General features: G+C 43.6%; 1 protein-coding gene across 2 annotated transcripts; it reads right to left on the bottom strand.

The window, feature by feature from the left end:
* Window positions 1-6628: 6628 nt before the first annotated feature.
* On the bottom strand, window positions 6629-20470 carry LOC125307714 (carbohydrate sulfotransferase 8-like). 2 transcript variants are annotated; one of them, XM_048263799.1, is made up of 2 exons: window positions 20462-20470; window positions 6629-10730 (listed from the first exon to the last, which is right to left on the bottom strand). In XM_048263799.1, exon 2 carries the CDS (start codon window positions 10695-10697, stop codon window positions 9660-9662), a length of 1038 nt encoding a protein of 345 aa, XP_048119756.1. In that variant the 5' UTR covers window positions 10698-10730; window positions 20462-20470; the 3' UTR covers window positions 6629-9659. The 2 variants fall into 2 exon arrangements, with proteins under 2 accessions (XP_048119756.1, XP_048119755.1); XM_048263798.1 differs by lacking the exon at window positions 20462-20470 and adding an exon at window positions 16687-18757.
* Window positions 20471-21719: the final 1249 nt, after the last annotated feature.

Below are 21719 nucleotides of genomic sequence, written 5' to 3'. Positions count from 1 at the left end.
GGCATCTCAGCTGCCGACAGGAGGAAGTTGAATAAACTCATTAAGAGGGCTAGTGCTGTTCTGGGATGCAAGCTGGACTCAATAGAGATGGTGGGAGAGAGCAGGATGGTAGCGAAACTGACATCTATGCTGGGTCACGAGCGTCACCCAATGCATGTCACTCTGTCAACGCTGAGCAGCTGTTTCAGTGACAGGCTGCTACACCCTGTGTGTATAATGGAGAGACATCACCGGTCCTTTCTACCCACTGCAGTTAGATTGTATAATAAACACCACCCCAATAGAGCACAAGGCACTTTAGAACTACTGGAGATGTTTTACTGACTACTTTTTTATACAGTTTTATACATTACACAAGGACAATGTAACTATTCTTAAGAACTGTGGGTTCCCATTAGAAAAGGTTATCCTTGTTGTTGTTGTATTTATTTATTTTATGTATTTAGCATTAGTGCGTAGTAGGATGATAAGACTGTCTGTTACTGCGATAAATGGCTGTACATGGTGGTTGTGCTTTCCCCACATGAGCTCAAACAGGTATGGTGCTGGGAAGCATGCCCAAGGAATGTGTATTTGTGTATGTGTATTTGTGTATGTGTATTTGCTGCATGTCCTACTGAAGATGTATGGGGGTTGTCTGTAAGTCTCTTTTCCTTCATTGTCTTGGACGCTGTAACAATGCAAATTTCTCCCTTGAGAGACAATTAAAGGATTATCTTATCTTATCTTATCTTATAAAGATGGCTATGCCTCGGCTCACAGTATAAACAACAGAAAAAAGTCACATTCCCGCCATTTTCCTTTTTCGTTGACTTTGTTTGTCGTGAAGCCCGGACCAGAAACGCCCCAAGTTTTGACCTCACCATGTCTGCAGCAACAGCTGTTAAACAGAACTATCCAAGAGCCACCATCTCCGTTCACAAAACAGACATTGTCAAAACTGATTCTGCCCAGGAAAGGACAGGTACCGAGAACTGGTGTCCGTTACACAAAAGGCCACACCCCCTGACAAAATGCTGTGTGTTCCGAGCAAAGCCACTAGAAGAATGCAAGATCTTTTTAAAGGAAAACGGCATTTGCTTCAGGTGCTGCTTATCATCATCACACTTAGCAAAACAGTGATCGCCATGACGCAGCCCTGCATCCAGGCCCAGTCCCCATGGACACGCCAACAGCCCGTCACAGAGGACGGCGGGGGGGAAGAGAATAACCGGCCTGCATCCATCTTATCCAGCTGCACCAAAGTCTGCAGCGAGGGCAAAAAGGGGAGTCATGCTCAAAAATCTGCTTAGTGAGAGTGTTTCCTACTGGTCAGAGAGAGAGAGCAACCAGGGCCTATGTTATCCTTGATGATCAAAGCAATAGGTCCCTTGCCCACACAGATTTCTTCAGCCTCTTTAACATAACAGGCCCAAGCTCACCTTACTCTTTGAACACATGTTCAGGGGTGGTCAATACAGCTGGGAGAAGAGCTAACGGATCCCAGGTTGAATCCATAGACGGCTAGATATGCCTGGACCCACACTGATAGAATGTAATGAAATCCCTAACAACCGCTCAGAAATACCCACCCCAGAGGCTGCTGCACATCATGCACACCTTCGTCCAATGAGTCACCAGGTTCCCAAACTGGACCCTCAGGCCCCCATAATGCTCCTCCTTGCCGAGACATAATTAGAGTCCACAAAGTAAGAGAGCAGTTAAATGGCCCTCACGACTCCCCATACGCCCAACGTCATCGTCATCATAGGGACAGTCTGCCTGGGAGGCCTGCACACCCCCACTACTGTGAATACCTTCTACACAAGCACTCTGGACAATGGACGTCCCAGTCTCTTTCTTCCCTGCCCTAACCGCTTCATGGTCAAAGAGAGGTACAGTGACATGCAACTTTCAAAGACTCACGAGCAGCTCATCTGTGATGGAGACAGCTTGGGATGTTCTATTCTTCCAAACAACACATAAGGATGAGTCAGTTGCACTTTCCATTGAAGACGAGGCCTTCCTGGACGTAATGGAACAGGAATTCTGCCAGAACGAGTCCAGCAGCTGGGTGGCGCCCCTCCCATTCAAACCCCAGAGGCAGCGCCTACCTAACAACAGGGCCCAAGCATTACGCTGCCTGTTGTCACTCAAACGCAGCTTAGAACGGAAACCAGAGACAAGGGATCACTTCCTCTCATTCATGGCCAGGATTTTTGAGAACAGGCATGCAGAGCTCTTTCAAAGGAAGAGGAACGCTGGTATCTCCCCATCTTTGGTACTCTACAGACACGCGTCAAGTGGCAAAGCAGCAAGCCAAACCTTGAGCCTGGCAGCGTCGTACTCCTGAAAGACTCTCAGACGAAAAGAAACTTCTGGCCAATAGGGCTGGTGACCAAGGCCTGCCCCAGCAAGGATGGGAAGGTGCGAACTGTGGAGGTCAAGGTGATGCATGAAGACGGACCTTTTCCTTAGGCCCATTTCAGACTTAGTCCTTCTTGTTCCACCAGAGGACTCTGTGAATAAGTAGAGACTTCCTAACAGACCAGTTCATGTTTGAATAATTATAATGAAGTGGTATTTAGGAATACCAGACGGGGAGTGGTGTGTTTGGTATGTTTTCAATGTTGTTGATTTCAATATGAGCGTTGTCTCCCCCTAGCGGTATGAATGTCAGTTGTAACTCAAACTTATTCCAACGCAAGTTTACGATATCTCTCCTCCTCGGTTTATGCTTCTTGCTCTGGTGTGTCAGCATCCTCGGTATGTTCCTTTAACTTCTGAGTGATGTAATTGAGTGATACATTTACTTACTTTTAGCTAGACGGATGACAGCAGGCTAAGTAAAATAGCGATGTTTCAAAACTAAAGTTCATCAGAATCTTGGGATACGCCCGCTTGACAACGGGAGAGATAGAACTAACGACTGGCCTTTGGCCGTAGCAACCAAAGATTCTAGAACAGAGCTCTGTTGTCAAGCGGGCGTATCCCAAGATTCTGATGAACTTTAGTTTCTCTTTACAGAAACATTGCATTTGAGGAGAGAGGCCTTCTAAAGAATAAGCTCACTCTGTACTGTAATGCAACTGTATGAGAGTTTGAATTGCAATAAAATCTTCATAAACTATTCACCATGGCAGCATGTCATGCCACTGAGCATTAATTATGTAGGGGGGCAGACGGGAATGCTAAACTAGAGGCAGTGTGATCATAATCATCTGATGAAACGCTCTGTAGGAATGTTTGCCTTAGATGTCACCCAGCTCTCCACTGCCACAAATGTGAAGACAGGCAGGGGTCTTCATTTGCATTCTGGGTGTTCTGCAAGTTTTCCCAAACTTATTTTCATGATGAAAATGCAGAGTTCAAACGTCTTTTTTTGTTGTTCTCTGACAGTTATTTGTTTGTGTTTCATCACCTTTATTTGTCTGTTTATGCCTCATAAACGATTAATTGCTGAACTTCAGAGTGTACCAGTTCCAATTAAGACACAGGGCCGTCTTCACCATTCTTCAACATTCCACCATGAGTGTGCTTTTCAGTTTCAAATTTCAACTGTCATTCAAGTTTGATGCATTTTAATGTCCATGTTATCTACAATGCTTTAGGTTGCATATCATGCCTGAATGTTTGAAAAGTTTAACATTTTATCCAGTAAAGATATGCGTGTAGGTGAAAAAACAGTCCTAGTAAAACAGATGTGCTTGGCTATACTGAAGGACTCATTCAGCATTATTATCTACTGTATCTGTTATCTACAGTTTTTCTATGGATCTTATAAGTAAAGTCACTGAAAGACTTTACTTATACTTTACTTTGCATCGGCCTTTTACCATGATACTGATGCCCTTCATGACAACTTCCTTTGGAACAAATCCATCTTGTGATGTATTGATTCTGAATCTCTACCTGCACACCATGCCATTTTTCCATAAGAGAGTAATAGACTTTTGTGAGTAGTACACATCTTAAACCCTTAGATGTCTTGCTCACCTTTATGCAGAAAGAATAATAATCAGGGGAGATCCTGAAGTTTGCAAACGTATTTGAATAACGTGCATGAGGATTAAACAAAGGTCATTCATAACACGGTGGTCTCATGACATCTTAAAAGTGTACATGCAGCTTGAGCAAGCTTATGACCTTGAGAGAAAATCACAGGTGCAATTCCCTGCACCTGTGAAAAGTAAATACCGCAAGCGATTCTAAGTGATTTTCTAACCTCTAACTCTCTTTGTCACATTCAGTGAATATCACGTTTCGCTAGCTATCCGTTCTGTAAGTACACTAAAATAACCTGGTCTTCGTACACCATACTAGCTTCATGAACTGGAAACAAGTGGAGCAAGTCTGTCCCGCAGACCATAACAAACCTGTTCCAGCTGAAATTGGGGTACTGGAGTTTGGGGAGGGGAGGGGTGAGCTTGCGCTTTCATTTTTTCTTTGGTGTTTGGTTCAAATATCAACAAATGTGATGTTATCCAGAATCGCTTACAGCATCTTAATTTTTTTTAAACTTTTTTTACCCAAAATATCATTAATCCACATGAATGACACATCACTCTCTATAGCTGTGGTATCATAACTCATCAGAATTACACGACTTGGAAACCTAAAACTAAAAAGGTCGGTATTAACTTTTGCAATTAAAATGCGTTCACTAAATGTTTTGCTTCTCTGTTGCCCCGGAATGTTGGTTGCCAGTTTATGGCTCGGACCTCTAATATACAACACAGAATTTCCTCCCAGGTTAGACTGTGGCATGTAGATATTGATAAGAGATAAAATAAACCTATGTTCTGTATGGTAATTTTGGAGAAAGCTACACTCTTAACTCTTATCTTACCGACACTCTTTGTCCTTGGGGTCAATTTGACCCCAGCTAAATAAACCCTCAGAAAATGATTATAATTCATCAGGGCTCCGAACCGGTTCAAGGAACGAAAACCGAAAACGAATGGAATTTTACGGAATTTTACGAGGAGCGGAAACGGAAACGAAAACTAAATGGTCTTCAACTGTTCCGGAACAGAAACGTTATTCTGAAATCGACAAAACCGGTTAATAACGTTTTTTTTTTCAATCTCTATATATTTTATAAAATTTCACAAAAGCATATCCTAAGTGTTCTACTCGTTTGATTGTAGGTGAACAGCCTAATAATTTGATTTCTGCAGTTTGAAAAAAAAACGAATAAATGGACCTTTGGTCCAAATGTGTATATTTTGTCTTGCTGTTGTAATGTAACCCATCCGGCCTGCCACTTCGGATCTTAGGCCAGCTCAGAGCGTAGGCTACCTGAAACTGATTTGGAAATTGTTTGTAGCCTATGCGCATTAGCCTATTTTGCCTGTCCACGCCTTTGTCGCTTTTAAAGTCGGATTTGAAATGTGCGCTAATTATAGCCCTATTCTATGTAGAAGAGTTAAACGGAAATTTGAGATAGGCCTTGTCAGCAACAGACAGGTTCGTTTATAAACAGGGTTGGAATTATAGCGCAAGCCTTTGAAGATCTCCATATGGATAAAACTTCAACCAGGTAAGGAGTTTAGCACGTATCCAGAAATATTTTTGATAAGAAATTATTTATAGGCATAGGTTAGGCCTACAGTAAGTCTGTAGGCTATGGGATGGATAGCCCATCTGAATGTTTTTAGATGCCGCCTGTGATTTATTATTTTTGGGCATAGCTACGGTATAGGCTAAATCAAGGGGAAATAATGAGTACGTCTATTCTAAGGTAAAGTCCACAAAAAGACTTGATAGGCCCGCCAAACACTGCCGGAACTTTAAGAACGAATGATATTTTGCGTTCCGAACCGGTTCAGGACCGATATGTTGGTGGCGGAACGCATGCAAGAAACGAAAACGTTTAAACATAGGCCTACCTGAACCGTTCGGAACGGAACGTTTGAAAAATAATTTCGTTTTCAAGCCCTGTAATTCATATTGTTACCCAGTTTTTTTGTGACGGGTACTTAACAAGAGTGTAATAACCACCATCAAAAGCCCTACAAAACAATCCCACCCACCCCCACACCCCTTTATGAACCTTGGAACCCTGGCTGGAAATATTGCCCATCCAGTGTCAGCAGCCCAAAGGCTTGCTGTTGCTTCCCCTTTTGACTTATACAGTCCTGCCAAAATGACTTATATGTAATATGTAATTGTGTATGTAATAATGATAATAACAATATGTTCTCATACTAATCAAATAATAATATCCATAATGTGTCAAATATTCATGTATCCTATGTTTCATACAGCTGGGGTCAAACTGACCCCAAAGAACATCAATGTACAACATATTTGTACAGGACATTGAAAACAAATTATTGTACAAATGTCATGCTAACTCTGTTGTACCTTTCAACTGAGGAAAAGTCATGAAACATGAAGCAAAAAAAAAAGTGAACCATATATTTTATGATGTTAAACGTTGCTTGGGGTCAAATTGACCCCAAGGATAACATGAGGGTTAAACCGAATGTGTTGATAATAATAACTTTAATAACTTGTGTTGTTTTTTGTCATCTCTATGTCTAGAAAGAGACAACATAGTTTGTGTTTTTTCTAACACATTTGTGTATAATGCCCATAATGAGTAACCGTAAATGTAGACATAAATCAAAAAAGTGGGAGACAGTTAAAAGCAGACAAAACATTTATTCATAGACACCCAGCAGAAATAAACCAGCCACCTGAAAAAGGTCTTCCTGATATACACTTTTTGATTGGCAGTGTCAAATAAGGCAAAGGGCTTGAGACCATGACTTTGTACACTTTTGCACCTACGATAGATAATACATTCACTTGTTACCTTACATAGTTTTGATATATCTTTAGTGCATTGACAGTTACTCCCAAAACAACCCCACAAACGAGAACGCAGGTAGGGGATTAGCATTTATGTAGATTTATGCAACACCCAACCCAAAGATTTAAGCCAAAAACCCGGCGCTCCACAGAATCCTCAGACTTTTTTTTTCTGAAGGGGGAAGGGGGGTGGCAAAGCCAACACACTACATCACTAGAATCTGATATATACTGTATTTGTCTCTGTAATATATTCCTTCATTATATGTACTTTATTATATATTTACTCTCTCTCATTCAAAAATATACTTAAATATGAAAATAACGGAAAATAGAATGTAGATAATGTGCATTTGTTTGTCCTTGGTAATGTAGAAAATAAATAGTGCTACTTGTGTGCCCTGCACGTACATGTGCCCTGCACATTAGTGAATAACACGTCTGTAGACTGTCTGACGTGTACTGGCACAACTTCAAGAACTTACAGATGCAGAAAAAGGGGGTGATATCACATTAAGACCTAACTTTTGGAACTGCCAAATCACCTGATTTTGAGCAAGACACAAACTGGCAACTCTGTTCATGCAAAGTCATTACGTTTTTGTGTCTTACACTGCAATTCAAATCTTTGCTAAACAACTGATTAGGCTTATTTGACATTGACCCCTTAGTATCTCAACAAGATAGTGTTTGCATGATACGTCTTGTTGATACGTATCAACAGAATTCACAGAAGTCTACTATAGTACAACCATTTTGTTACCGAGTTACATTCAAAGAATACAAGTTTATCTTCCTGGCCTGGTGGCAGGTGATTGTGGGATAGCAACAAATGGTGGATTTTGGACTAGACAGACAAAGGATGGCTGGATCAGACTGAACTGCAACTGGTTAGGAAAATAGATTCCTGCTAAACCTAGCACTGTGCTAAACTATGCTACTAGTGAATTATCAAACGTGATAGTTTTGGAAGCTGTGTCCTTTCCTTTGGTCTACCAATAGACTGCAGCCACAACTTGTTACTTGTTTACAGCATTAAATACATTCTCAAACTGGCCTTTTCCTCAAGTACTTAATACTGTTTTCCAGACTACACACGTGGGGGATTAAGAAATAACTATATTCCAGCTGCAGCATCAACAAATATGGTGATAGCATACAGTATGTATGTACACTGCAGTAGTGGATTGTCGGAGGGCGATGCTGGCAGTGGTGTTAGCACGTCAGCGCTCCGGTCTGCCTCAGCCTGCTCTGAGCTCTTGGCTCTGATCTCGTGCTGTAGAGGAGAGCCCTCGCACCGGATCATGTGCCACAAGCCAAAGACTGTTGAGACGCACAAAGCTCAAAGTCCTTCGTTCTGAACGTGGAGAGCTTCTCTCATGTCTGGGCTGTTGGCCAGCTGGGCCTCTCTCTCTCTCTCTCTCTCTCTCTCTCTTTCTCATACTCTCTCTATCTGCCTGTCGTCCTCTCTCTCTCTCTCTCATACTCTCTCTGTCTGCCTGTCGTCCTATCTCTCTCTCTCTCTCTCATACTCTCACTGTCTGCCTGTCGTCCTATCTCTCTCTCTCTCTCTCTCTCTCATACTCTCACTGTCTGCCTGTCGTCCTATCTCTCTCTCTCTCGGGTGATTTAAGAAGCAGAGAGGGATGAAAGCAGATCACCACAGCCATGTAGACGACTTGGATAGGTAAGATTAGAATAAAACCTGCTGTGAGGGATTCTCTTTTTTTCTCTCTCTCCATCATCCTCTTCTCTTTTGATCACTCTTCTCATTTTCTCACTGTTTCCTGCCACCACTGTCTTCCTCACACTCTTTCACTCATGCACTCACGTCCTCTAATGAATTGATAAAGCTGCAGCCATGGTACGCTGAGGTCTCCTTGTCTATTTGTGTATGTCTTTGTCTATCCTCTCTATCTACCTCTATCTTTCCGAGGTGATGTAAGTGGTGGCCCACTGTGGTCTGACTGGGAGGCGTACTGTCCGAAACCAGCATGTCCTACCATCGCTTTACAGGGACATTGAATCAAGGGAAAGAGAATAGGTCAACAACTGAATGAGCGAACGGTCAGGTCAGAGTACATTTAAAGTGAAACTTCAAATTAATGAAATGTTTAGTGAGGAAAACAAGAAATACACACACAACCTCACAAACATACATACACTCATACAAAGATTTGATTAAGCTCAAAACCATCATCCCCATTAACCCATCATAGAAATACATATAAAAATAGAATATAATATATATAGTTTTCTGAATGCCCTTTTTCACCAAAATAGTTGTCAGTAAAGGCTTTGTGACAGTGTTTTTTTTCCCAGGTGTGTATTTGCTAAAGGGTACAATGGTGGATTACCTACACTATGTGTGGTGGTGGTGTGGGGGGTGATGGATTGGGGATATGTTTACTCCTAAAATTCCCCACAGGCCAACCGACTCGGTATTCATCGGATCCAGGCCAGCTCTGTGAGCTGCCTCTCGGGGGTCCTTACGGTCCCCTTTCAGTTTCTTTGGAGTAGCAGGGTATCAACTGAATTGTGTCATTCTGGCTGCATGTGTCTAAATGGTAAGAGGTTCTACCTTAAGTGGGAACTGAAGAGAGGACAAGAGATGGGAAGAGAGATCATGTTTTAGACCTGGTGAGATTTAAGCAGCAGTCTCGACATCTCTCCATCAGAGTGTGAAGACAGCAATTGGTTAGTTATTGTTAGTTAGTCTTACTCTTGTAGTTTGCGTAGTTTGAATTGACAGTGTTGCGTAACACTGCTCCTTGCAGCTTAAAATGACATAATGTCAGAGAAATAGTTAGGAGAGGGTATGTAGATCTGACAGGGAAAGGATTAAGTAATGGACAATACTTTTAGTACAACTCATGGAAGGGCTTAGAGTAATTAAACATTTGGTAGTCCATATAGTAGAAGTCATAGACTCGTTGCAAGTCAGCGGCATTGAGCTGTGCAAAGTACCGCTGCATTATTTTTAAGGAAGTTCTCTCCGCTGAGGGGTTCCTGTCCTTGAAGGTGGGGAAGGTGAGGTTTGCTGGTGCCCCTATCCGGTGGAGCACGAAGTTGACCTCCTCCCCCATGGTCTCGAACTTCCCGATAAAGTCATAGTCCACCAGGCAGGGGTGGCACAAGTGGTTGGCAGGCGTCCAGTGGATGTCCATGCCCACGGGCTTGTGCACATCCAGCAGGTACTGCATGAATTCGGGGAACGTCACGCCGCTGCCGGTGCGCAGAGCCTCCTTGGAGGCGTTGACACGGTAACGGTTGATGATTGGCCGTCCAAACACCGGGTGGTAGTAATTGTTGGGGCTCTCAAACTTGTCCCGGTAGGCCGAGACCAGTCTCTCCAGGGGCTCCCTCACAAACAGCACTTTGGTGTAGTTCCGTAGGCGGTAAGCAATCCCTTCCCGGTTGTAGCTGTCCAGTTGCCGGATGTGGTTGCCGTAGTGGACGGCGTTGTGCTTGATCCCTGTGACATTGTTAGCGATGCCTGCTAGGACCATCAGGACCCGTTTCCAGTTGGAGCAGCCCGCCTTGGGCACCTCACAGTACAGGATCTTATGCTTGTCTTCCACAAATATGCGGGAGACTCGCTGTGGCGTGATGTTCTGCGGGATCTTGGTCTTGTACTTGGCGCACACCTCTCTGACCCAGCGGCGCCGCGCCTCCAGGACACGGGAGGTCTCCAAGCTGCTCTGGCTGGAGGAAGGATCAGCGGAGGAGGAGGAAGAGGAGTCGGAGGAGGATGAAGGAGGAAGGAAGGAAGCTTTGCCCTGGGATCGCATCACAGGGTTGGTCTTCAAGAGCTTTCTGTGGCGTTTGGTCACCTGAGAAGAGTCTGCGTCGTGGCTGGGCGGCCCCGGGGAGACAGGCTCAAACGCAGGGAACTGCATCGGCGGGATGGGACTCTTAAGGCCCTCATTGCTCTGAAAGACATGACAACAATTTCCAGTGTAAACACCAGGATGAACTGAAACACATTAACTGCATTAACCGCAATAAAGTTGGTTCTATATTGGACGTTGGATGTATTTGACACATTCAAAAAATCCATTTAGCACTGGCTACGAGGGACACATTTGTGTCAAACCCATTTTGATATGTTTATACGAGATCTGAACATATCACACAAAGCTTCTTTAAAATAATACTAAAAAGCTATTTGTGATCTTATATATAATTTAAAATGTGAGGATGAGGACGATAAACGTGAAAACACGTTGCACTTTTAAGGGAAAGTAAAATACATGTTTTCAGACCCATTATTAATCATCATTATTGAACCTACATTGTGCACCATACCCCGAGAGTAGCCTATGTGGTGTGTCAACCTCTTCACCTAAACTACCCAGACTACTTGGTTTTGGTTATGGTTTCGCTTTTGTCCAAAGCGATTGCTTATTACTTCCCTGCTGAAAAAAAACAGCTAGAAACCAGCTTACAGTGGGTTTCCACACAGCGAAACACCTCGCGATTTTCGGCCAGCGATATTTAGCCTCGGGGGCGTGACGGCGAAACTGCTAACCTTTTGACTGCAGTGTCTAGCCAGTGGTGACAAGGGAGCTAATTATGCTAATCAGCTAATTCAAACGTTTAAGTACTTAATGAAGATATCCAGGGGTCTTTATGCCTCAACTAAGTTGATGTTGCCTACAAACAACAATTCATGTTCATAGAAACAACAATGTCAATAAGACATAATATATTTCATACCTGTGTTGCAGCATGTACTGTAGCCTAGCTGTCTAGCTAGGTTTACAATGCAATCCAATGTCCTAAAATACTAGCATTTCGCCTGTCAGCTAGCTAAAAAGACAGAGTGCTTAAACTAACATATATAGTGGTCTATTTAGTGGTGTATGTGCTCTGACTAAGTTTGTGTGGCATATAAACCACAATTCGTGTTGATACAAGTGCCAATGTTCGTGTAGAAACATTTTAATCACATACAAATTTTCGTGTTACAGCTCAGGTAGTCTCCGCCATCTTGGTCAGACTTTTTTGTAACTCCCGCCTCCAAACACAAAGACGCGGACCTGATTGGTTCTCGAATGGTCCTCATTTAAAAATAAAGTTAAACTTTGGCCAACTTTGTTTCGCCTGCCTTGGCGATTCATTTCGCCCAACCAGGGCGGATTTCGTCTCCATTCAACCTCAATGAGAGCGACGCGAAATTTCGGTGTGTGGAAACACACCGTTATGCTGGTAGCTACAGTGGGTCCCCGTTAAGTTTGGACGGGTTCCTTCAGGAATCACGATCCCCATTTTCTCAGCAGAAATGGCACAAACTGCAGTTGACACAAACAACCACAAGGTGTCACTTTGGAGTTCTGCCACTACTATTTTTGATGCGACTTGACTTACTGCTTCCATGATGCAGTTTCCAAGTCAGTAGAACAATCAGAGAAAGCTGAGCCATTACCAAACATATATGATAATACAATAGCGTGAGTTTATATATCTTATACCCTATTTGTCACGGTTACTTATAGATTTGATAGTGTAACGATAAAGTTTATAAGAGCATAAGAGACTTTCAGCGGGGCACGGAAACTTAATTTGATCACGGTAGTTTAAGCTTTACACTTGACAAAACATTCTAATATGAAAATGTAGATGCAATTGTTGTAAGATGGTGCAGCTCCTTTAAGAAAGCACCGTGCAAAAAGTAGGCGTGCTGGAGTGAGTCATATTCAAAATGCAAAAATAACACCACAGATAAAACCAATTATCCTCATTCATTGCAACCGCAGCATGCCTGCTTGCCGACGTTTAAACAAAAAAGATATCAAAGCACCTTTTGCGTTTGAATGTAACACGAAAAAATGTTTAAACAGCTGGACAAATGATTTAGCTAATTGATTATAGCCTGTACACCAGCAATTGTTGAACATTTGGAAAAAGATCGCTCAGCTGTTGCCACAGTCACAGGCAATGTAGAAACAACATGAGAGCAGTACACACTTCCCCGAATGTGGATGTTACACTGTCATAATCTACCACCAGCCTTTTGGCAAGTTGAAAAATAGATGACTTCTGTGAAATCTCTGCTTTAAAGCAAGACCTAAATGAGAGGAGTTGTGTTGGGAATGTCGGTGCAATGTCCATGCTATAATAGTCTGACAAACGTACTGCCTTTTCAAGCAGTTCATCATCACCTGCGAGTTGAAGGATCATAGGACGTAAAGACTCAACCACATAACAAGTTTCCCGCATGCTTGCACATCTTTGGGAGAGCTGACTGATTATGATGTCCAGAGTTGCATTAAATACCTGCACTTTGAAGCATCGGTTAAGCGTTCATCTTCCGATAGTTCGTCAAAGTGACGCTTCACTCTCCGTGCTCTAACATTTTCAAATGTACTCTGAACCCCCATTTATTTGCGAAAGTGTTGCGCTTGTAGCCTTGGCCTGGTCAAAGGCACGCAGGTAGTCAGAAAGGACCGGTATAGAATTTTCCAGCAATTGCATTGCGGGGGTAGCGATCGGAGGTCACAGGCCCTGGTGCGACTGCACTTGCTGCACCTACTAGGCCTAGTTACGCCACTGCGTGGAGCGCTAATGTGTCTACTGTAAATCATTCATGTGTGAAAGTCATTAGGCTGGAAGCGCTAATGTGTCTAAGCTCATTAGTCTACTTTCAATAGGCCTACTGTACAGCCTGAGAGGGGGAACATAACCTATAGCCTAGGCTACTGTAGAGTAGGCCTACAGTAGGCTACTGTAGGCTAAACAATCAGTTGTGAAAGTCTGCAACGAAAGTTTCCTAATGGAAGCGCTAACGTGTCTATTGAGCTCATTAGCCTACTTTCAATAGGCCTACTGTACAGCCTGAGAGGGGGAACATAGCCTACTGTAGAGTAAACAATCAGTTTACTTAGTTACATTTGTTTAGTTAAATCCAGTTTTCTACTCTATCGGGAAAGTGCTTCAGAGAAAACGTATTTATTGAAATACAGTCTACATTCTACATTCTACAGTCTAAATTTAAAGCACGTTGAATCCCTGGGAAGATCTGCGTGTTAAAGCGGAGGAATTCGTTGATCTTATTGATGCAGTCCTTCAGTTCACTCCTCCCCATAGCAGGGAACTTTCGTTGTAGTGTTGAGACCACAAAGTTTTTCACATTTTGCGGCAGTGCTCGCTTGCCCTTCGCTCCATCCCAGTTGGTGGTTTTGCTCCAGGCTTTATAGTGTTCCTCTGTGACGATGGACCTGAAGAGCAGGCATCCGTGATTCGCCCACTTGGCCGTAGCTCTGTTGGTGAATCTTAGTGTGGTCTTCGGGACCAACATCCGCGTAAGGTCACGTCTGCGTGTTGACTAGGAACTTGGATGCTGTCGTTGAGTGTGACGGAGAGGGCCAATGGAGACATCTGCAAGGAGGACGTTTCTGGAGCTGGTGTCGAGGTGCACCTGGGGATTGGTCTCTCAGGCGTAAAATAACTTCTCTGCTCACATAGCGTCGCCTGAAGTTCTCCGATTCCAGCTCTCATCTCCTGTAAAATGTCTCTGTGGCTCTCCAAGTGGCTGGTCTCGGAGTTGTTGAAGCTCGTTTGAGGTTTTGACCTCCGCTTTCAACCGATCATTCTCGGCGTCTCTCTCGGCTACTCAAGCTTTATCTGCTCTCTCGGCTACTCGAGCTTTCTCTGCAAAATGTGTGAAAGTCATTAGGCTGGAAGCGTGTCTACTGTCAGTGACTAGTGCGAGAAGCGGGTTCTGTGTTGTAGGCTATGCATTTTTCCGACACTTGGCTGCAAGCTCCCCTCCCCCACCCCCTTCTTTCACAAGCAGTGCAGCTTTCTGAAGCGGTGCCTTTTGAAGCTAATGTAACAAATACCACCAATATTGTTGTGTGGCAATAAAAGTATCCAGGGTTTGCGCAAGTAGCCTAAATATGCCTATATAAATAAATTAAGGACATACAATCCTTAAAGCTTAACGTAGCCTACATGTAGATTAATGTCCCAAAACGTCAACAAGTCGTTTTATGCGCTCATTATATATGGATTTCTATGAAGCGTCCACGAAAACATGCTAAACCAAGAGGCAGAAAGCACCATAGAACAGCATAGAGCAATGCAAAAGAGCAAAAGAATAAAATGATTTTTGTGCTGACAACTGCACCAATTCGAAATCAACGATGGTTAGAGAATGTTAAATATGTTCAATATCCCTAACGGAATGCATGTCTTCGCCAAAAATGACAAAATACGATGTTATGTTAATAATGCAAATGAACGGCACACTTTGAAATATAGTCGGAAATGAGATGTTATCATCATTGAGACAACAGAGGTATACAATAAAATCCGATTGTAGCTTACAGCAGCCGGCTATTTAGGTTAAGTTTATAACGTTGTGGACGGCCACCTGCCGTCTTCTGCCCCACGGGCTCGCGGCACAGTCTTGAGTGACCGGATTCGTTTTCCTTTGTCATATGAATGCTGTCATTTTGTTAACATTACTGTTAAGGAGATGCTGTAGGCAAAGGCTATATTTCAACCTCGTTAGTGTCAGAACTATTCACAAGGTTTCTGGGCAGCATTTTTATGTTCTGTTAGTTTAACTTCTCATGACTACCGACAAAGTAGCCTACTGCCAGCTGACGAAGCTCTCATTTTAAAACATTACTGAGAGACAGGCACTATACAATCAAGAAATCTTGCCACTGAATCCAAAACTATGTTTAACATTATGTACAAAGCTTAGGCTACAGTGGATTAGCATGTTGCAGGGGCTGCTAAAACAGAGAAACGCGACTGAAAACTCGGCCAATCACAGCCCTTGCTGTCGAATGTGCCCGTCGGTTCGACCGTTGAACGCCACAGCGGACTATGCTGCCCCCAAGCGGCTGCAGTTGTACTTACATGTCACCCAGCTGCGTGAATCACCATTATCGTGAATGAAGTGTCAATTTTTAACGGGGACCCTCTGTAGTTTTAGATTTACAATGCAATCCAATGTCCTAAAATACTAGCATTTCGCCTGTCAGCTAGCTAAAAAGACAGAGTGCTTAAACTAACATATATAGTGGTCTATTTAGTGGTGTATGTGCTCTGACTAAGTTTGTGTGGCATATAAACCACAATTCGTGTTGATACAAGTGCCAATGTTCGTGTAGAAACATTTTAATCACATACAAATTTTCGTGTTACAGCTCAGGTAGTCTCCGCCATCTTGGTCAGACTTTTTTGTAACTCCCGCCTCCAAACACAAAGACGCGGACCTGATTGGTTCTCGAATGGTCCTCATTTAAATAAAGTTAAAGTTTGGCCAACTTTGTTTCGCCTGCCTCGGCGATTCGCTTTCATTTCGCCCAACCAGGGCGGATTTCGTCTCCATTCAACCTCAATGAGAGCGACGCGAAATTTCAGTGTGTGGAAACACACCGTTATGCTGGTAGCTAGTTTTAGCTGGTATTAGCTGGTCTTTGCTGGTTTTCTTCCAGCTCTTGCTGGTCTTTGCTGGTGTAGCTGGTTGGGCCACCAGCTGGACATGCTGGCGTGACAAACTGAGGAAGCTGGTCATGCTGGTGTGACCAGCCTGTCTTGTGGGATACAGCTGGTGTAAGATGGTCATGCTGGTTTGCTAGAATGACCAACATAAGCTGGCAGGGCCAGTTAAACCAGCAACATAGACCACCAACACCAACTAAAATGACCAGCTTGAGGTGGTACAACAACTAAAACCAGTTAAATCACCATTGTAAACTGGGCAAAGCAGCTGAAGGTATGTTTTCGCAAGAGATTTGCTGGTCAAGCTAGTCAACCATCATAGGGTGGTCAAACAAGCTGGTCAACCAGCAAACCACCTTTATCTGGTCAGGCTGTTTTTTTCAGCAGGGTTATTATTATCATTACTCCGGTACGAACAAGACCCACCCAGGCCATGTTCATGCGTGAGGGTCATGTTTGAACACTGGAGTCCACGTGAGATCCGGGCCTAATACAAATACACATATGTTATCTTGGCAGTTATGTTACAGTAAATAAATGTTTAAAAGTGAATGTTGACTGTAGGCTCCATGGTAGGCTGCCATGAGGAGACCAGCACTATGGCCTACTGAACGAGACCGAATGTAACCACGGCTACCGCTCAAGTCTAATGTAATCAAGCAGTGTCTTGGTTCTCGGCAAGTTTGAGTTATTAACCAAGCCTTGTTTCTAGTGCATCTTAGATGCTTGTGTTCATGGCAATTCACACATTATCAATGGGAAAGTACATCACACACTTATCTTTAGGCTATGTTAAGTTATGTTTAGAAGTGAATTTTGCCTGTAGGCTGATTACGAGGAGACCGGCAATAGGCTTCTGAGTGAGACCATAACCGTGGCTACTGCATGAGTCTAATGTAATCAAACGGGTGTCTAGTTTCTCAGCATCTTACATGATTGTGTACATGGAAATTCATAGGCTACATTACTGGGGAAAGTAGGCTATTATATCACATACAAACAGCCTACACATCATAAATCCCTCCGCGGGCACGCAAACCATGCAGTGACCGAATCTATTAACTCGGTAGGCCAACCAACCACTGTCTGATTGAACCGACTTACGTAAAAGAGGTGGTTGTCCCATCATTATATTGTCTGGATGTCATGTCTGAAAGTGGCTTATTGGCTGTCGATGGCTGTCCATTGGGACGATTGGAAGTCCCAAACCAATAGCACGAGGACTTTCCTACAGTATATATAACTGAAACTGATTGACTGGTCAAAATTAGACATGGTCAGGAGTTCTGCAGGGAGAATTTTTAGCTGCAGAGACAGTTTATGGATTCATGGTACTGTGAGTGTATCTAAAAAATATCCGAAAATGTAATTAGAGATTTAGTATTAATGTAAATCTACCGAGATTGCAATAAGTGTCGCTAAATTAATGTAATGTAATAGCCTACATACAGTATTTCGCACTGATCAGCAAAATATCTGTGAACAAAGTTTCCAACCCAGGATTATGTTGCAAAAAATGGTCCAATGCATAAGTATCAGTGCAAGCTACGGTACAACTATGATGTACATAATACATACATTACACTGTATTCATACTGTGTATTTTCAACAATTTGTTGAAAATGAAATCTATCTTGTCTTTTGTGGCATATGAATTGGGGTAGCTTATTATTATCAGGAAGAGAAAGCTGTGTGCATAAAAAGAGCACCCATTCATTAGACAGGAAATGTCTGTCCCTGCCTTAATGGCATTAAAGGACTCCAGTCTAAGAACAAACAAGAGTCTTTTTTGGATAATAATGAGAGTAAACTTTCATTAGGGACCAAAACAACATTAATCAATCGTGGTCACAATGGCGGCGAGCGGAGGAAGAATGTAGGCACTGGCCGTCTTTTTATTCGTTTCTTCTGTACACTTACAACGTTCAAATCCTTCTAGTTGTCTGCAGGGACCCTCCACCGTATCACAAAAGTGTAGTGATATTTTGCATCCTCGTCCACAGCAACATGTGCCACTAAGTGTGCCATAGGATTACGGTATCTCCTTTGCCCTTTACTGTACTATTTGGTAACCATATGCAGGCCTATGTTGTCTCATGTTTATCTGTAATTGCTGTGCAGAATGCCTAGGCAACGCAATGAAGGTTTCTTTCACATTGGGCCAGTTTGCCAGTTTGAACAGATCCATGATGCCTGAAGACCTTTAGAACAGCATTTTAGAACAATATTTCTAAAAGCCAGAGACAGAGGGTGGTCTCTCATATCCTTGGTTTAAGGCTCATTTTTTTAGATGAGCAACTTGTAGACATATCAGTTAAGGAACTATGTTTAAAATTTTCCTTATTGATTCCACTTAGTTGAAGGATCAATATAATGAAATCAGATACCTGGTCCAGAGCATCAATAATTTTCACAGACCAGAAAAGTTGCTTTCTGGTGTCTCTATGTGTTTACTGACAGTGTTCTTAAACTGGTCACTTGATGGCGCTGTTCTACTAGTCAGTGTACATTAACAGCAACTTCCTTCCTGCTGTATGTTTCTCTTACTGTGCAGCGAAACTGCACCGGGCTTCCGATTTAACTGCACTATGATGCATTATACATCTCCCGAAAACATACTACACCATTTCCCAAATCAGACTTCTTAATACGTCCTGATTGTCACATGAAGTTGCCAAGTGGCAAAGCGTGGGCAACCCTACTCGATGTCATTAGGAATCATCATGGAGTGCTAAAGCCACTGGATTGAATATAATCGTAATTTCACTATTAATAAAATGATTAGGCCTGTTATGGGACAGGGCTCATTTGACTTGTAATTGGACAACGCAGATGTGGAATGTCTCCCAGGCCACGTTGGGAGGAGGCTTCGGTGGAGGCAATGATTCTCTGAACGGCTGCTTCTCTCTTTCTCTCTCTCTCTCTCTCACACACACACACACAAATATAGAAACACACACACAAACTCAGATACATACTAATATTGCCTATGCATGCCCATCTGGACCCACAGTTGCAGGTACAGTGACACACACCCTTACATGCACAATCACACATGCACAGACTTCACAGACTGAGACATATGCATGCGATAAAAAGGCCACACACTCACACATCAACAGTCACAGATCTATGCATGCACACACACACACACACACACACTATTGATGATCATAGAAGAGGCAGGAGCACTGTGAGGTCACACCTAAATAAACTAGCCCAGGCATGCAGAACATAACAAGCAGTCTGACTACTATTAATAGTACACACGCGCACACACACACACACACCTTACCCTCTACGTAAGCATGTACATTCATATTCCCACATGGACACAGTTATAAGAGTGTGTATGCTTGCATACAGATGAGTCCTGACTCATCTACACAAACACAAACACCACTCTCCATCTCCTACAGACCAACATGCTGACTGAAACGCAGATCGACACACAATCTCTCTCGCTTGCTCTCTCTCTCTCTCTCGCTCTCTCTCACTGATACAGTACACACACACACACACACACAGTCATACAGTACTCACTCACAGTCCCACACTCTCTCCCTACACAAACTCTCTCTCTCTCTCTGTCACACACACACACACACACACACACACACACACACACAGTTTCCCTCTCCAGAGCAACCCTGCGAGCACTGAAGCGTAAAGCTGATACCAGCTAAGATCCCACAGGATTGCAGCCCCCCTCCCACCCTCTACCCTCCCCCCCCCAGCCCCCCCGCGTCTGATGCTCTGAGAGATACAGGCCCTGCTGCCTCGCGTACACCTGCCTCGGTGCCAGAATGCCGGCGATGTTGTCGGGGAGTTGCTACTCGCCGCTCACTGTTCGCCGCTAACTGGTTGCAGGAAAGAAGTTGTCAACCGAGGTCTAACAAGGTCTATCCGGCATATCCACAAATTTGAGCCTTTTGCCCCAAGTAGTATAAAATAATACTGTATGGTTGAGATATGTGTGAGATAATTGTATGGTACTGTATGTGTGAGACAATGGTGTCATATTGTTTATTAAACTAATGTCACATAAAATACATTTAATGGAATAGTGGTCACTTGATTCTGGATTTTCAACTGTGTTTTTCTCAAAAGTGCATGTGGAGTTTGTCAATCCTCAGATGATACATCAGCCTGTGGTCTCACTAATGGGGAACAGGCTCAGCAGTGTGCAAAGACAACTCACCCCTCTCACCTCCCGGGCGTGGTGTCCTCAACTTCCTTCTGGAGAGACAGAAATAGGTGGAGAGGGAGGGATGAAGGAGGGAGGGAAGGTAAAAAAAAGAAAAAAGGAATGTATTACTGATGAGTATAAATTTACAAACAGAGCTACAACATCAACATCTTTGGCAGAGTCAAAGAACATTAAGGAGAAATGGTCTGTTGAAGGACCCCAGCGCCAGGTGTTATTTCATTCTGTGAGGAGGATGAGAATGTCAGACAATGAAGTCACAGCCTGGTAGAGAGTTCTGGGAAATGGAGTCTTAGGCTCAACTGCTGGTTGTGTTTTGGTGATGGGATTGGCCCAGAGAGACAGCAGCATTGAGTTAATGTGTGTGCCCTAAACAGGGTAGGCCAAGGTAGGTCTGCATGTTGTTATGAGTGTGTGTGCGTGTGTGTTATTTATTAATGTACAATTTGTGCATGTACAGTATGTAAGTGGATGGACATGTGAGTGCAAGTCTCTTATGAGTTTGTGTCTGTTATTCTTGTGTGTGTGTGTGTGTGTGTGTGTGGCCAGAGCGGGCGTGTCCACCCCGTGGAGACTGGGCCGAGCCATGCCGCCTGGCTGAGGGGTAATCAGGGCGGACAGCTCACCCGCCTCTCCTCTCCTGTGATGGCCACGGCCAGACACCTCCGCCTGAGTGGCCTGTCACTTCCAATCTCAAGCAGGAAGTGATGGGGACCCACTGAGATAAAAGGGAAGAGGAGGGGATTGGGGAGGGGGCGCAGGTGTACCCCCCCCCTTCCACCCGCACACATCAGTCCTCCCCCTCCCAACACCCCACCTGCCCCCTTCCATCACCACCCCAATTCTATCTTCCATCCTCAGCTCCTTAAATGATGAGATCCGAGGCCCCATCTAATACCCAGTGCCATATTGAGTTTGAAGAGGCCGGGATTTCGAACGAACGCTGCGTTTGTATTAGTATGCATCTGAGATGACAGCCGGCGCGCACAGACTCTTTGCTTGTGTCTCTGACTGTCTGCATTCTCAAAAACAACAGAGAGAGTGAGAAAAGAGGGAAGGAGCAAGAGACAGAGAGAGGGATAGAGAGATGGAGAGATAAACAGATAAACAGCAAGCAGTGGGAAAATGGCAGAGGTTGAGAGCGACTAAGAAACAATAAGACAGAAAATTTGCTTGATTTACAGAGCCAGAGAGAACAAGCAAGAAATAGCTAATGGGAGTGAGAGCAACACACACAGACAAAGGAATGAAA

Source organism: Alosa alosa, chromosome 14 (genome assembly GCF_017589495.1).
Source record: "Alosa alosa isolate M-15738 ecotype Scorff River chromosome 14, AALO_Geno_1.1, whole genome shotgun sequence".
Taxonomy (NCBI): domain Eukaryota; kingdom Metazoa; phylum Chordata; class Actinopteri; order Clupeiformes; family Clupeidae; genus Alosa; species Alosa alosa.
Note: the sequence above shows the minus strand (reverse complement) of the source record. Positions and strands in the feature narration are given on the sequence as shown.